This window comes from Mobula hypostoma, chromosome 12 (assembly GCF_963921235.1).
Source record: "Mobula hypostoma chromosome 12, sMobHyp1.1, whole genome shotgun sequence".
In the NCBI taxonomy this organism is placed as follows: domain Eukaryota; kingdom Metazoa; phylum Chordata; class Chondrichthyes; order Myliobatiformes; family Myliobatidae; genus Mobula; species Mobula hypostoma.
In genome coordinates this window covers 51706618-51724301 of record NC_086108.1, presented here as the reverse complement: position 1 = coordinate 51724301, position 17684 = coordinate 51706618, and the positions used below count along the sequence as shown (strand labels likewise).

At 38.1% G+C, this 17684-nt stretch overlaps 1 protein-coding gene across 2 annotated transcripts in view; it reads right to left on the bottom strand.

Moving 5' to 3' along the window:
- Window positions 1-5638: 5638 nt before the first annotated feature.
- Window positions 5639-17684, bottom strand: part of gorab (golgin, rab6-interacting) — a 31594-nt gene continuing 19548 nt past the window's right edge. The window contains exons 2-5 of one of the 2 annotated variants that reach the window (XM_063064937.1): window positions 12964-13330; window positions 12041-12142; window positions 11452-11592; window positions 5639-7281 (exon numbers count right to left, since the gene is read on the bottom strand). In XM_063064937.1, the coding sequence (XP_062921007.1) occupies window positions 6819-7281; window positions 11452-11592; window positions 12041-12142; window positions 12964-13330 (1073 nt within the window). In that variant the 3' untranslated portion in view covers window positions 5639-6818. The remainder of the gene's footprint in view (window positions 7282-11451; window positions 11593-12040; window positions 12143-12963; window positions 13331-17684) is intronic. The other variant, XM_063064938.1, reaches the window with a different exon arrangement.

Genomic DNA, 17684 nt, shown 5'->3' with positions numbered 1-17684 from the left:
TTAAACTTCTGAGAGTCTTGCACAAGGTCTCCCAAGTCCCTCTGCATCGCTGATGTTTGAATTTTCTTCCCATTTAGATAATAGTCTGCTGTATTGTTCCTTTTACCAAAATGCATTATCATACATTTCCCAACACTATTCCATCTGCCACTTTTTTGCCCATTCTTCCAATTTGCCTAACTCCTGCTGAGATTGCATTGCTTCCTCAGCACTACCTACCCCTCCACCTATCTTCGCATCTACAAACTTTGCCACAAAGCCATCGATTCCATTATCTAAATCACTGACAAACAATATGAAAAGTAGTGGTCCCAATACTGATCCCTGAGCAACACCACTAGTCACTGACAGCCAACCAGAAAAGGCCCCCTTTATCCATTTCGCTCACTCCTGCCTGTCAGCCATTCCTCTATCCATGTCAGTATCTTTCCTGTAAAGCCATAGGATTTTATCTTAAGCAGCCTCATGTGTGGCACTTTATCAAGTGCCTTCAGAAAATCAAAATAAATGACATCCACTGCCTCTCCATTGTTATTGCTTGTTACTTCCTCAAAGAACTCTAACAGATTTGTCAGGCAAGATTTCCCTGTACAGAAACCATGCTGACTTTGACTTATTTTATCATTAGTCTCCAAATACCCCGAAACCTCATACTTAATAATATACTCCAACACTTTTCCAATCACTGAGGTTAAGGCTAACTAGCGTATAATTGCCTTTCTTAAAAGGAAATGCCTTCCTGCCTTCTTAACAGTGGACATTTACAATTTTCCAGTCCTCCAGGACCATGCCAGAATCAAGTTATTCTTGAAAGATCATGACCAATGCATTCGTTATCTTTTCAGAAATCTCTCTCAGGACTCTGGGATGTAGTCCATCTGGTCCAGGTGATTTATCCACCTTAAGATCTTTGAGTTGGCCTCAAGCTTTTTCCTTTGTAATAGCAATGGCACTCACTCCTGCTCCCTGACACTCTCGGACCTCTGGCACACTCCTAGTGTTTTCCGCAGTGAAGACTGATGCAAAGTACTTATTAAATTCATCTGCCATTTCTTTGTCCCCCATTACTACCTCACCAGCATAATTTTCCAGAGGTCTAATATTAACTCTTACCTCCTTTTTATTCTTTACTGAAAAAAAGTTATTTTCCTGCTTTATATTATTAATTAGCTTGCCCTCATATTTCATCTTTTCCTTTCTTGTAGTGTTTTTAGTTCTCAATGTAAGGAGTTGACCATTTAAGATAGATGAGTTTTTTTCTTCAGATGGTTGTAAGTCTTTAGTACTCTCTTCCAAATCAGAATCTTTGAATATTTTAAAAGTAGAGATAAAAAGCTCCTTGATAAACGAGTGGGGGACGGCTTACTATGGATAGACACCAATGTGAATTTGAGATTACAATCCAATCAGCCATTCTGAAATGCGTAGCAGATTTGGAGGTCTGAGCATACGCTTGCTCCTACTCCAATTGGTATGGGACGGACTAATTTGAAAAGTTAACAGAGCTAAGAAAGCTTCATTCCAGATCTCTGAAGGGAATCATTGATCTGAAGACAAAGTTAGAGAAAAGGAGGGGAGAGCAAGATATTAGATATCCCATATTTTTAAAAATTCCTGCTCTGAATTCAACTGGAACATTTAAAAATACATTCAAACATTACATTATTAAAAACAAGCAAAGTGTGAGGAAAACAAGCAGTTCCATAGATTTCAGGACTTAAAAAAAAATCTTGTGGTTAGATTTTAATGCTTTTTTAAAAGAAGATTTGGTTACATATGCTAAATAAAGCCATTCTCTAGGGACTAAACAATCAATAATCTGAATCCTATCTTGATAATTGAAAAGTTGCTTTAAACAGTCCTCTGAGAATTCTATGCCTGGAGCAGAGGGATAAAAGGGAAAATTGGAACATGAGCACGGACAAACTATTTAAAAGCAAAAGTGTTATCCTAGGGTTTAGATTTAAAGTACTAGAGGATAGTTATCAAGTGAGATACTTGAATCATTGAGGTCCTGGAATGTTGTAACATTATATTGAAGGGCAGAGATCCGAGAAGTGACAACTTCTGGATCAGAAAGTATCATATTTTTACATTTCTTCACTGGCACATGGACATCACTGGTGAAGTCAGTATTCAGTAGTCCCCATTCCTATAGGCACTCAAGGTGGTGGTAGTAGTCAACAGTCTTCCTGAGCTACTGTAGGACCTTTGGTGAAAGTACTCCATATCGAATGCTCAGGAATGTCTCGGTCATAGAGCATGGAATCAGGCTCTTTGGCTTAACTAGTTCACGCAGACCAAGATTTCTATCGACCCCAGTCCCATCTGCCCTGCATTTGGCTCATATCCCTCTAAACCTTTCCGAGCCATATACCCATCCAAGTGCCTTTTAAATGTTATTAATGTACCTGCCTCAACCACTTCCTCTGGCAGCATTTCATTTACTGACTACTCTCTGGTCACATTGGACTGCCCAATTAAATCTCCTCTATTTCTTGATTCCCCAACCCAAACAAAAATAATGTTTACCAATCACACGACAGGCAAGGAACACAATAAGATCACAAGACATAAGACAATTAGGCTATTCGGCCCATTGAGTCCACTCTGCTATTTGATTATGGCTGATCCATTTCCCTCTCAACCCCATTTGCCTGCCTTCTCCCTGTAAACTTTCATGCCGTGACATCAAGAATCTATCAACCTCTGCCTTAAAGACACTCAATGACCTGGCGCCCTACAGCCACCTGTGGCAATGGATTCCAGATTCATCACCCTCTAGCTAAAGAAATTCCTCCTCATCTCGATTCTAAGTGGATGCCTCTCTATTCTGAGGTTGTGCCCCTGGTTCTAGACTCCTCCAACTATAGGAAACATCCTCTCCCCATCCACTCTATCTAGGCCTTTCGTTTGATAGGTTTCAATGAGATTCCCCCCTCATTCTTCTAAATCCCAACAAGTACAGGCCCAGAGCCATCAAACACTCTTCATTTAACCCTTTCCTTCCCTGAATCATTTTCGTGGACCTCCTTTGAACCCTGTCTAACATCAGCACATCCTTTCTTAGCTAAGAAGCACTAAATGGCTCACAATACTCTGTCAGGCCTCACCAGTACCAAGATCTCCGGTTTTATATCCTAGCCCTCTCGAAATGAATGCTAACATTGCATTTGGCTTCCTCACCAGCAACTCAACCTGTAAGTTAACTTTTAGGGAATCCTCATGAGGACTCCCAAGTACCTGACTTCTGAATTTTCACGTTTAGAAACTAATCTACACTTTTATCCTTCTACCAAAGTGCATTATCATACACTTCCCAACACTGTATTGCATTTGCCACTTCTTTGCCCATCCTCCTAATCTGTCCGTCCTTGTGCAACCTCCCTGCTTCAACACTACCAGCCCTTCCATCTGTCTTTGTATTATCTGCAAAGTTGGCCACAAAGTCATCAATTCCCTCACCCAAATCATTGACTTACAATGTAAAAAGCAATCCCTACACCTGCTCTGCCCCCCCCCGCGCGAAACATCACTAGTCACCAGCAGGCAATCAGAAAAGGCTCCCTTTATTCCCACTCTTTGCCTCTTGCCAATCAACCAATGCCCTATCCATGCTAGTATCTTTCTTGTAAAGGACTTATTTCCTTACTTCAGGACTTACTTCCTGGCATAATTTACATATTATTTAATTATTTATGGTTTTATATTGCTATATTTTTACTCTATTCTTGGTTGGTGCAACTGTAACGAAACCCAATTTCCCTCGGGATCAATAAAGTATGCCTATGACTATGTAAAACCATGGGCTCTCATCTTGCTAAGCAGCCTCATGTGCAGCACCTTGTCAAGGGCCATCTGAAAATCCAAGTAGACAACATTCACCGATTTTCCTTTGTCTGTCTTGCTTGCTATTTCTTCAAAGAATTCCAACAGATTTTGTCAGGCAAGATTTCCCCTTAAGGAAACCATCCTGACTTCAGCCTATTTTATCATGCGCCTCCAAGTACCTCAAAACCTCATCCTTAATAATGGACTCCAACATCTTCCCAATCACTGAGGCCAAGACAACTGTCTTATAATTTCCTTTCTTCTGCCTCTTTCCCTTCTTGAAGAATGGAGTGATATTTGCAATTTTCCAGTCCTCCAGATCCATGATCCAGTGATTCTTGAAAGAGCTTTACTAAAGCTACATCTTTCGAAATTTTGTGGTGTAGTCCATCTGGTCCAGGAGATTTATCTCCTTCAGACCTTTCAATTTCCCAAGCACTTTCTCCCTGTTAATAGCAGTCACACTCACATTTGCCCCCTTACACTTTTAAACTTCTTGCATACTGCTAACGTCTTCCACATGGAAGACTGATGCAAAATAATTATTCAGTCCATCTGCCATTTCCTTGTCCTCCAATACTATCTCTCTAACTTAATTTTCCAGCAGTCCGCTACCTACTCTCAATTCTTTTACTCTTTTTATATATGAAAAAACATCTGGTATCTTTGATATTATTGGCTAGTTTACCTCCATATTTCATATTTTCCCTCCTTTTGGCTTTTTAAGTTGCTTTCTATTGACTTTTAAAGGCTTTCCTATCCTCTATCTTCCCACTAATTTTTGCTCTATTATACGCCCTCTCTTTTGTTTTGACGTTGGCTTAGTCTTCCTTTGTCAGCCTTGCCTGCATCACCCCACGTTTAGAATTCTTCTACGTCTTTGGTATGAATCCATCTATCCTGTGCCTTCTGAATTGCTCGCATAAACTCCAGCCATTGCTGCCCTGCCATCATCCTGAACTGTGTACCTTTCCAACTAATTTTGCCCAGCTCTTCTCTCACGCCTCATCATTCTGCTCACTCCACTGTAACACTGATACATTTGAGTTTAGCTTCTCGCTTTCAAATTGCATGGTGAATTCTATCATATTATGATCACTGCCTCCTAAATGTTCCTCATCTAAAAAAAAATCTAAAGAAACTCAAAACTCAAAATCCCCAAATTATCCAATTGTACATTTAACTCATTCTAGATGCATGTTTAAAATACAACTATTTAGTTTGGTACTTGCTTGGTTCATATTCCCTGGGGTGCTTCAAAGTACGAGCATCCAAATGTCAGGAAAAGAGATAGATAGAATGCAAGCTTTCATTCATTAAGGCAGAAATGACAATTTAGACATAGAGGGTTAGTTCACAAAAAAATTTTTGTGTAAAGCGTATGGAGTGAGGAATAAGACCAACAGGTCACAAATTGAAGTAGCTGTGCACTTGACTTAACCTCAAATTTGGAAAGATATTGTTAGAAGTCAAATCAAGTGATTTTTCTAAATTTCACACACCGACTCCTGCTGCAAAACAATAATTTGCACAGAATTTAGGGAGTTCTTTTTTTAACATCAAGAAAATGGTGATTTAGGATGAGACAACAACTCGTCAGGCCACTAATTCATATTAAAATTGAAAGATGTACTTACATGTGTACATCTGATGAAACCAAGTTTCAGCTTTAGTTTGAGCTCTGACAATACCAAGGTACAATTGTGTAAAGTATCTAATGGATACTTGCATGCGTGGAAGTTATAAATTAAGTCAATCTGAAAATAATATTTGTGGACAAATAAAACAAACAAAATCGTACTTCAGGATCAAAAAGAAACTTTCATTTTTAGCTACAAGGATTGCAGAACCACTAATCTGTAATTACAGGTCAATTCTGAATCAATGCACCAATAGAGTAAAACAAGTTCTAAGTGAGCAAGCTCAGAACAAGTACAAATGCAACATATCATATACATATTCTTCAACCATCTTTGTCTTCCATTTAAATCCCAGGAACAAACCAATTAAGCAGGTTTAGGAATAAATACACAAATTAGTATACAGCAACCTGTCACAACAAATGGTGATATGAATAACATGTATTAGAGGAAGATGATTGATGATAATGCAAAATCAAAAATTGTCGAGTTACCAAATGCAAAGGCTTTAAATAAACATCACAGACAAGATTTTGTTCATTTTAGTAGAATCTAATTGACTGAATTGATATTTTTAAGATCAATAAAATAACTTGCTTCCAAATACCCAGTTCATTGTTCTCCTTTCTGATTTGGTTAAGGTGCGTAATTGAACATTATATAAAAATATATTTACAGTAAAAATAAAGTCTTAGTGTATTCATGTAAATTCTGCAGTAATCTACTACTGTAATAAAGCTTTTAAGCAAATGAATAATTACATTTTAAAAAAGGATGGAAGGTCAGTAATCAATTCATCAAGAATTACATAAGGTGTTGCGATCTTTGATAAATTCTATAAGCCATTATGTGAAAGTATTTAAAGAAAAATGGAAGTATTGTTATAAATTGATGACAGATGACAATATACTTCAAGAGATAAATGACAATAGTATATTCATGCTTTCTTTAAAAGAAACTTTTATAAAATTGAGAGGTCCTCAAGCCAGTCTCAAAAATTTGTCTGGTTACATTTGATAAACAGTGTTTGGAAGAACAATATTGCACATATTATAGTTTACCAAAATGTGGGATCAAGTAATTAATCAAGTGAAGAAAACTTGTAGTGTCTCATGTTTCAGGTCACCTTTCTAGCCCATATATTGAATATGATTTATTTTTCATCCAAAATTCAAATTTTGTTCTAAAGATTGAACTGGTGGTAAAATATAGGAAATTACAATCAAAAGGAACATTTAGCCATACTTAAAAATAAATAAGTTGAGTTCAGTTTCTGCACATTGACAATATTATGGAAGTTGGCAATAATTTTACCTATATTTACTTATGGAACACCTTAACACATATTCAAGTTCTAGCAACTGTTTGGATTTTCTCTGGAGCTTGAGGATTCAATTTCTCAGTTTCTTGAATTTGAAATGCGTCCTTTAAATTACCCCTGCCTGTGTTGCAAGTAGCAGTGCTCTCCACTTCATTTTCAATCTGCTTTTTAAATGTATGACTCTGGCTGCCCTCCTCTTGAATTGTCTGGTGTGCTGCTTCTTCACTTCCTGTATTGGTCTGATCAGATGCCTTGGGTAGTTCTTCCTTTTGCAAAATGTTTTCCACTTCAATCTCTAACTCTAGTTGCTCCTCATCTGCCTCCATTTCTAGCTGCCGCATCAGCTCCTCCAGCTTCTTAGCTTTGCGTAATTCATTCTGCTGGATTATGGCACACAAATGTTCAGTCAGCTGCTCCTTCAGTTCAATCTTCTTGTGTAGATCTAGTTTAGCTGCAACATATTCCACTTCTGCTTTATCATACCTCTTCCTGAGGGCCAGGAAAGGACACACAATGAGCAAGATGCATGTTATTCTCTGTTAAGGCAATACTGTGGAAAAATCATCTAAAGCCATTAAAACAGTTGCAACAAAATGCACAGGGGCCATGAATATTCTTTTGCAAGGAGCCCTAACAGATCTTCCTCTGCAGTTTATAGCAAAAATCAAGCTAATTGGTGGGGAACCAGCATGGGAGTTTACCAGCAGGCCAGTATGAGCCTGTAGTAAATCAACATGGGATAGCGATTGCCTCATTAGCTGGTGCACCAAAGTTTGTCCATCATGTGCTGCATACAGGAGTGGTAACAATGACCATCTTTCAAATGAATTCTTCTGCACTCTCTAGTCATACAGTAGAGTCTTAAACTCAGTATCAGCATAGAATTGTTTGTGACAACAATATATAATAGGACAACATTTGTGTTCTTGAAAATCCATCCAATGAACGTGACCTTTGATTATTTAAAAATGTGATAATAGAGATTAAGGGCAACACTAACGCAAGAACAGTATCTCGTTAAACAAATTAATCTCTCAATCCCGTCTTCAAATTGCAGGTTTGCTGACTCATAAATACATTATGTGCAATATTGTACTGATAGTAAATATAATGATGCTTAATTTAAAATTATTTTTAAAATTGTGAATAGACCTGCAGTGAGTTTCATCAAGTTACAACAAAGAAACATATTTTGTATATCTGTCCTTGGCCACCATTTATATCCCAGTAAGCCTGCTCTCACCCTCTTCATCCTATCCTTCTGGTGTGCTGAATATAGTTTTCCCTCCTTGCTATTAACCTCTGCTGCTTCTTATTGTAATATGCTCCATCACCTCATACTTATCAGGATTAAATTCCATCTGTTACTGATCTATTCTTAATACCAACTGATCAATATTATTCTGCAGTCAGCAATTATCCTCATTAACAACATTACTAACTTTTGTGTCATCTACAAACTCATTAAACCCCCTACGTTCATAATTGAATTGTTAGTGTGTAGGAATCCCAGCAGTATTCCTTGTGGTACACCACTAATCACAGGATTCTAATTACAAACAAAGTGCTCTACTTATCACCCTGTTCTTCCCATTTTGGATCCAATTTGCTCCGTATTTCGTGAGGTACAACCTTTGAACTAGTCTTCCCTGTCACGAGGGACGTGTGGGCCCCTGACAAAGGCCCAAGTGAAGTCCAGGTAGCCTACATCAATGACATTGCCCCTATCAATACAGTTCGTTACCTCTGAGAAATTCACAGGATAATCCACAACAAAATCACGCTATTTTTGATTAATCTCTGCCTTTCCAATTTCAGAATAATACTCTCCTTCAATTTGTTCCAATAACTTACTATTGACATTGGACTCAAGAGCCTGCAGTTATCTGGCTTATTCCCCTGCTACTCTTCTCGAGTAAGGGGACCATATTTGCGGTCTTTCAGCATTTGGCACCTCACTAGCGGCCAAAGATTTAAAGATCTACCAGGACTGCAGCAATTTCCTTTCCTAACTTACATAGCAGCCTGGGATACAAGGTCTTAGTGATTTCTCCACTGGAAAGCCCATTAAGATCTTTGATACTGCCTTCTGACTTTTCCAACTACAATGACATGCTTCTCAATTGACAACAATTTATTTGAGATGTCACCCATATTCTCTGATTACCATTTGTTCCCTAATAGATCCGGATCTTTCCCTGATTACCCTCTTGCCCTCGATATACTTACAAAATACTTCAATTTTCCTCAATCTTGTCTGCCAAAGATGTTCTGAGGTCCCGCAAATCACTCCACCAATTTAAATAACACTGTACACTTTCTACTCTCTCAAAAACCCTCTCACCTTTCAAGCCCTCCGGCAACTGCCATATACTTACTTTTAATTCACTTCATCAAAATCTGTATTACTATCTCTTTTGTTATTAACCTTTATTACACCTTTCATATTTCCCTTTCTGTTCTCCTTCTTCCTGATCTTCACCTTTAAACAATTTATTTCCAGTTCTGAATGGCCCAAAATACAAACTGTTTCTCTCTCACAAATGTTGCCTGATCCGAGTCAAAGCAATGAAATAAAAGAAAATGTTGGCAATACATACTATATAGTTACACTACTAGATGGTTTACTCTGCCACCTAGATGATCCAAGCAACATGCCATCTGATTCTTCCCATCAAAATGCACTACTTGAAATTTAGCTACCTTGAAAATAATTGTCTTTTAAACATCAATTTGACAAATCTGTAATGTCATCTTGTACTCTGTCATATTCTCTTTATTAACTAAGGGGAAAACAATGGGGACAGGTTTTTCCTGATTTAATTGCCTGGTAAGGCAAAGGGTGACCATATGAACTGCTGACAATGGGATTCATTGCATAATGCATCTCTTTTGGTAAAGAGTTTTATTTCTCAAGATCTGCTCAATGGAACTAGCATTGGCAAATTCATAACTGATTTTTTTTAAGAAAATAACGGTGGTTAGTGACAAGTAGTTAAACAAAGTCTCATTTGATCTAAATAACTGATATTGCTTGGACTCAGTTTATCATTCTGGTCTTGTCCAAGTTCATATTTAAACCTGGAAAACAAAATAGGCACGAGTTTTTTTAAAAATATACTGAAATATATATACATATAAGCACATACTTGTATGTAAACTAGCATGTGTTTTTATTGTAAAGGTCATCAAGAGTTGTGTTGCAGGACCAACATGATACTTTTATAACAAGTCATAACTGTTCCAAGTGTAAAATTTCAATAGAATATTTCCTTTCTATTACATTTCTAATCTAAATGTAATTTTTTTTAAGTAGCCTTAAAAAAAGTTTAGCAAATGTCCACCTAAGACAGCAATCCACTTTAATAACTATAATAATTGCATGGTGAAATATTTATTTTGGCTATAACTTTGACTCAACAATCTGAAAAATATAGAAATTTCCTGACATATTGCTAAGATCAAAATCCATCAATAGTTGAAAGCTACTCAGTCCTTTTAAATACAATGGATTCCAGTAAATTGGGCCATTGGTTTATCGGGACAGCTACTTATCTGTGACAACTCTTAAAGAATAAAAAAAATCAAGAAAATAGCTGGGATTCCCTTTATTTGGGACACCATGCCACTTAATTGGGACAGGAGACTGTTGCTGAACAGTTTGTAACGAGCGTCAGTTGTGTGCACCTGTGTCGCCGTTAGACACTCTACCAAGCCTAAAGTGTTGCATGTATTCAAAAAGCAGCGATTTGTTGGTGAGAAATAAGCAGTTGGACAATTCAGAACGGTTTTGCACACTACCGCTTCAAGCATTCAGGCTTGGAAATACCAAAATTGGCTGGGAATGAAAATGAAATCATTTCCTCAGCAAGTTAGGAACTATGAAGAATTTGAAGGTTATCAGCAATCATCTTGAATGTTACGACGAAAATGAAGATTTGGAGAATGCAATCATGGAAAGCATTGTATGAAAGCAGCCATTATCTGCACTAGGTTTCTGCGCTGATTTTGTTCATTTACAGTCAAGCACAAGAACATGGCAACGTTAACTAGATGAATTCCTCTGTCGATAGCTATTAGGAACTATTAGACACTTCTGTAGTACTGTAGTAGTATTGGTAATGTTCTAATTCTTTCTGCATTTCATTTAAAAAACTTAATGTGCTACTCAGTTAAATGGTAGTTTGTATTTATTACACCTTTTTAATTATAATAGTCTTTTAAGATACTCTTAGATGGGGCTCAGAAAAACAGAGGGCTACATGGTAGGGAAATTCTAGGCAGTTTCTAGAATAGGTTACATGGTCGGCACAACATTGTGGGCTGAGATGCTTGTAATGTGCTGTAGATTTCTATGCTCTATGTTCTATTTCCATGAAACTTTGGATAATTGGGGCAGCCGCTTAATTGGGCCAACATGTGCTGGTCCGATGTGCCCCAATTAACCGGGATCCACTGCATTGCAAAACGAAAAAATAATTGCAGATGGTTCAGTGGGAAATGCAGTTAGCTGATATTAGCCAAGAATAGAACTGTATTCAGAAATTGAGTAAAAACTATTGATATAACACCAACAATTAATTACCTGATGTGGTCAGCATCACTATTACCTAGATATCGAACTAATTGCGGGCTGTCCCTTAAAAAAAAAATTCTTACTTAGCCTGATAATATTCCAAACTGGACTGTTCAATCCGATTCCGGAGGACATTAACACCATTCGATAACAAGTTATCCAAACTCTGAAGCTCTTTTTGGATATGCTTTAGTTTCATAGTTTCTGCCATGGTTTGCTTCGACCTAGGAGGAAGATAATTGGTCAGGAAGGCACAGTATATATAAGTCACAACATCCTTTGAAAAGATTATATTTACATTTAACTTAAGAAACTAAATGTAGCCAAGGAAAAATTAACTGTTACACAAATTATATTCATCATTTAATGTATACTTTAACTAAATCAGTATACATTTCACTCAGAGGGGTATATGGAAACATTTGTTAATCTGTACTATAGGCAAGTCCTCATTCTTTATGGAATCTTTCACTTCAAGAATTGCAAGACTACCTATATAACCAAGCCTTGTGGATGGTGGCCAAATAGTTTACCTTTGTTACCTGAGATTTCAACAAACTATACTAATTAAGTTTTAAAAATCCAGTTTTCATACTAGCTCAAACTCCCCGAGTAGTCCGAAAAGCTCTGGGGGCTGAGGAAGTCAATTTATTCTTCATCAATATTCCACACCTTTCTGCAATGGCTTTCGACAAAAGTGCCTTCTTGCGTTTATTCTTCTCTTCCATTAATCGCTGCTCTAGCTGCAGCTGTTCTAGCCGTGATCTCTCGCGCCTGCAGAGAAACAACTATATTGAAGGAACTTTACAGGTCAAATTCAGTACCTATAAAATAATATACAATATGTCACAGCTTGTAGTTCAAACTAGTAACAGAATCACACAAAATACAATAGGAATGTTCTTAAGTGCAGGTAAAATTCAGCTGCCTACCCTTTTTCCTTCACAGATGTTATCTATAATTAGGAACACTTTTAATTTCACTGAAAACTGGTTAACCACTGCTTTAGCAGATTACACCACTATCCAGTAAAAATATTAAAATGAGAATCAAACAGATTGCATACATCAAGTATAGATACATCTGCTATGCATTTGCCAGCAAACTACAGCTTATGGGCAATCCAAATGAGGCAGCTATGAGTAAATACATGTTTGGCCAGACAGATCCTCTGCTGGAAGCCCAGAACAAGAGGGATAACCTTCATTTTAGATGTAGGTTGCTGAAGACAAAATGAGAAACTGTTCTTTACAGCAAGAGGCGTAGAATGGGCTTATTTCAGGCTAGATTAATTCACAATTCCAAAACTGAGATTGTACGGATTTGTGCAAGGTTTATGAAACAAAGGCATTTTAAACAAAACCAAGACAGTGATCAGCTATGATCCAAGTGGACAGTAACAAAGGCATGGAATGTTTTCTCCTGTATCTACATTAGAATGAGACATAATATAAACCTCATTGTCGAATGTTTCTTCTGACTTTTCTGAGGTGGGGGGGGCGGGTGGTGGAGAGCTGGATTGAACCTTGACATTACCAAGATACAACAAGAGTATTTAAGCACCATTTCTAATAATTATTTCTAGACTTACTAACAATTCCACCCCTTTGATCTGTTCTGCTGATAGCTCTTTAACAGAGGGTTCCTGCAATGTACATGATGCTTTGGCACTAGATTCTTTCATTTCTTTTTGACAGCTTTCTTCAGGTGCAGTCAATTGTCTATCAGCTGCTTTTACAATTGGCTTCGGTCCCAGCTCAGGTGCAGGGGACTCCATGGCTTGTGGAGGGTTCATCTTTGCTTTGGCCAGTTGTTGTTCTGGAAGGATAAGAGAAACTTCCTTGTGCCCATTTGCTTTGCGACAATGCTGGTTCAATGCTCTTTCCCTCTGGAGTTGCTGACGACTTTTGTTTTTTGATGGTGCTCCTCCAAATTTTTCTGGCTTTTCAACAATCAAAGGATCTGAAAAATTAAATATTTAAAAAAAAATTTAACTCCATGCCAAAAGTACAATCAAAAATAGATGTACTCACATGCCTATTGACATAATCAACCAAATACAACTCATTTCTATTAATAGTTACCCTTAATTTAACAGAACAAATTAATGTGTTGTGTAGTTTTATGCTTCCCAGACATTGCACATTAAGCCTTTATTACACAATTTGGTCATAATATTAAGAAATACAGGAAATATCTTGGAGAACACAGCACTGATGTGGTAAAAGAAAAACACATTCTTGTTCAGACTCTTGGCCATTTATATAGTTTACAAGGCACACCCTAACTTTATGTATGGTGAATGTTTATTAGCAGATTAATATCTGTAGTTACCACAATGTACTATATTATTTTGTTTAACTGCATCTTAGTTCCATTCTGAATTCACCCAACATTGGTACTTTGCTGACTTCTAGGTCCTCTGGAATGAAAGCAGCAAAGAAATCAGCACCAAAAGAGGGGGAGGGGGGGCTGAATGCTGCCATGTTGAGACCCTGGCACAGAGTCTTGCCCTCACCACAGTCAATTCCTGCCTCCCACTGCTCTCTCAAAGCAAAGATTTGCTCTACAGATTGCTGTGGAGATGCTGATGCTTGGGTGTTTCCCTGTGGTATCAAGCTCAATAGCCAGTTATCAGCATTGAGTTTGTTACTGCCAGGATTTCTCTGGGCTAGGGGGAGAGCTTTGTAGCCAGGTAGAGAGATGAGGATACTTACAAGCCATTCCCACAAATTCTACATTTTAATTTTATGTCAATATAAACAATTAAAAACAAGAAACCAGAGAAACCCACATTTCTTAATTTTTGATTAAACGTGAACAAGATGGCAAACAGACAAACAGCAATGAAGAACTTTCTGCACCATGAGGTGTCTGGAATAGCCTCCCACATGGGACTTCTGAATGGAGGACAAAGACTCAGAAAATACGTGCTTGTGTTTGCTCTACATTGTGGACTGGAACACAATCGGGCAGTAGTAGTTGCCAGCCTTATAAAGAACATATAGTCTAAACACCACAGGCCTTGCAATACAATTTTTATGGGCTTCACAGATCACATGATAAGCCCATCATGTATGTGCCAAGCTCTATGATACGAACACCCAACCTGATACACTTACTAATTTTTAAAACTGGCTCGCAACTATTTTGCCTTCATTTACATATCCAATTTCTTTTTATAAACAATTACTTAGCTTGCTCTCCGGCAGTCTTGAGCTTTGCATTCCAGATTACAATATTCTGCACTCAAAGAATATTTCCTACCAATTTTGCCAAACAACTCAAGTCTGTTCCATCTGGTTTCAGAGCATATGCCACGTTAATGATTCTCCTCCTTAGCTACTTGATTGAAAGTCTTCACAACTCTACTGTCCCATCAATTCTCCTCTAGCCCAAGAAACACACCAGCACACAGATTAGTGCTTTAAAAGGATAAATTCCTTGCCTCTAATATTTTATAACCACAGATCTTGTAGTTTTTCCATAAATCGTATTTCAAATTAATTCCACCACTTCTAAAGATGGGTATTCAAGATCTGTTTATGTACCTGCACTGGCTTTTGCAAGAGCAAATCAGCTGGTCCCACTTCCTTACCCCTCTGTTCAGCCCAGGAAATTCCTTCCCTTTTGCTATTTATCCAGCTTTCTTGGAATGATACAACGGAATCTGTCTCCATTACTACTTCTAGTTGTACACTCTAGAGTTACGTTACCTGTCTAAAAAAAAATCATTATTACACATCCCTGGAAGGGTCTTGGCCCAAGACATTGACTATTCTTTTCCATAGATGCTGCCTGGCCTGCTGAGTTCCTCCAGCATTTTGTGCTATCATTTCAAATGTTTTTCCACATTCTCAGGAAAGATGCAAAAGCTACAAAGTGTGCTACCTAGAAAGGCTTCAATATTTCAGTTGTGGCCAAATCAGTTTAGTTTATAAAATGTTAATGGAATGTTATCACGTATGACTTTTTAATCATTATCCATGCCTTTAGTTACAAAGCTTAGGACTCACTATGCTTCCTGCCTCCCCCCCCCCCCGCATCCGCTCTACCACTTTAAATGACCCATGTACATATCAACACATCAGTTCTTCTGAAGCTTTTAATGTTCTGCTCTCCAGTATGTATTTCCACTTCTCAGTCCCCATATTAAAATTTATCATTAACACATCTCAGCAAGAGATTCATATCATCTAGTCACCCACTTTATCAGTCTGTCAATACATTCAAATGTAGTACTTTGGTCCTCACATTTCACTAGGCCTTGGTTTTGTTTCATCTGCAAATTTGGAAATTATATGGTCCATTCCAAAATTCAAGAAAAGCAGCAGTTCTGGGTATCAACCTCAGGAAATTCCACAGTATATATCTCTCCAAACCAAGCTAAAATCATACCTACTCTACTTAGCTAATTTTCTATCCATGCTGCGGCACCCACTTCTTTTCCATGTCTTCAATCACCTGGCACTTGGTCACATCTCTAACCTCATTTTTCTTATTATCCCTCTGTCACTTAGTTTTAGTAATTTTTCAGTCCTCAGATACCCGATTCTGAAAATGATTCAAAGATTATGGCCAGAGCTGCCAAAACTTATTCCCTCACTTCCTTCAAATAAAAAGAAGGGACTTCATCTCAACTAAGTGCAGTTAGCAAGATAAAAAGATGGTCCTTGACCATTCCAGCATATTCACTGCCAACACCCTAGCTATTTTACTGCTTTCCACCCCTCTTCTGCACACCTAGAGTTCATGAATATTTAAATCCATTCACTGTGTGGGAACTCTAATCACAAAGGCATATACAACAGATGGAAGTATGCTGAGAATGCAATAGAGTTCTTACAGGAAGTAGGATTGAAGGAAGTATAACCAAGATATGTTGTGAGGTTTGTAGTAGATCTTGCCACGAACTCCGCTGAGAGAGAAATCCGAAAAGGGAAGGATCATTGCTGAAAGTGAGAGGAGAGTGGAAATTGGCAGCAATGTAATGCATTTTTGAAACTCTTTACTAGAAAAGGAGTTGAGGAACAAAAGTAAAACCAAGATTGGTCCTCATATCCCACAAAGGGACAGACATAGCCTGGGCCAATACCAGTTTACATGGCTACACCTTTGATCTGGAGAGAGCGAATGGAGTTAAAGAACGCGTTCAGCCTGGTAAATGAGATTGCTAGTGGAAGAGTACTGGCTGGATTTGTATTCAGTGAAATACAGGGCCTTTATATCATTCTAGAATGGGAGAGATATAGAGGGACTGAAGGTCTATGGTGAAGATGGTTCAGAAGAAGAAACTGTCAAAGTACTAAGAGGGAAAGAATCAAACCAGTGGAAAAAAGGGCAGAGTCAAGGTGGGAACTAAACAAGGTAGGAATGAAGAAAAAGAATTTCAGAATGTGGATTGTATACATTTCTCTGATATTAAATGTACTGATTGAATCCTATTGAATCTATTTGGTGAGACAACAGCAATGTTGTCCAGGTAGTCCTGCAAGCACATTTTGAAGGGGAAGCAGATGCATAGTATGGAGAGTTGAGGATCATAGATGCTGTGTTGGGAAGATCTCCCGAGATCTTAACTAGATCAGTGACAATCTGGAGGCAAATCAAATTCAAGTGCAGTTTATTGCCATTTAACTATACACATGTATACCACCAAACAAAACAATATCTTCCGGATCAAGGTGCACAACACAATACATATAACTCACACACATAACAAAGTATATTAACAAATAATAAGGTGCATTTATTTCACAAGTTAAAAAGTAAACAGTATAACACTACTGGTGCTTAATGCACGATGACACCTGAGTGGTTACAGGGACTTCAGTAGTCTTGTGGCCTGGGAAAAGAAGCTATTTCCCATCCCAACTGTTCTTGTCCTAATGCTGTAGTGCCTCCTATCTGATAAATATCTCTGATGGGTGGAAGAGAGACTCCAATGATCTTCTCAGCAGTCCTCACCAGCCTATATAGGGGCTTACAGTCAGATGTCTTACACTTCCCATACCAGGCGGCGAAACAGCTGATTGGGATACTCCTAATGGTGCTCCTATAAAACCTGGTTAAAATGGGGAGGGGAGGAGCCTCACTCACCTTAATCTCCTCTGGAAATGGAGAAGCTGCTGTGTTTTCTTGACTAAAGGAGTGACATTGAGGGACCAGGTGAGATAGTCTGTACGTGCACTCCCAGAAACTCAGTGCTCCTCACTCTCTCCACAGAGAAGCCGTGTATGTGCAGTGAGGAGTGACACACAAAGAAAACGCCCGAGACCTCCAGTCTGAGTTCTTAAATAGCCATATTTACCTTTCT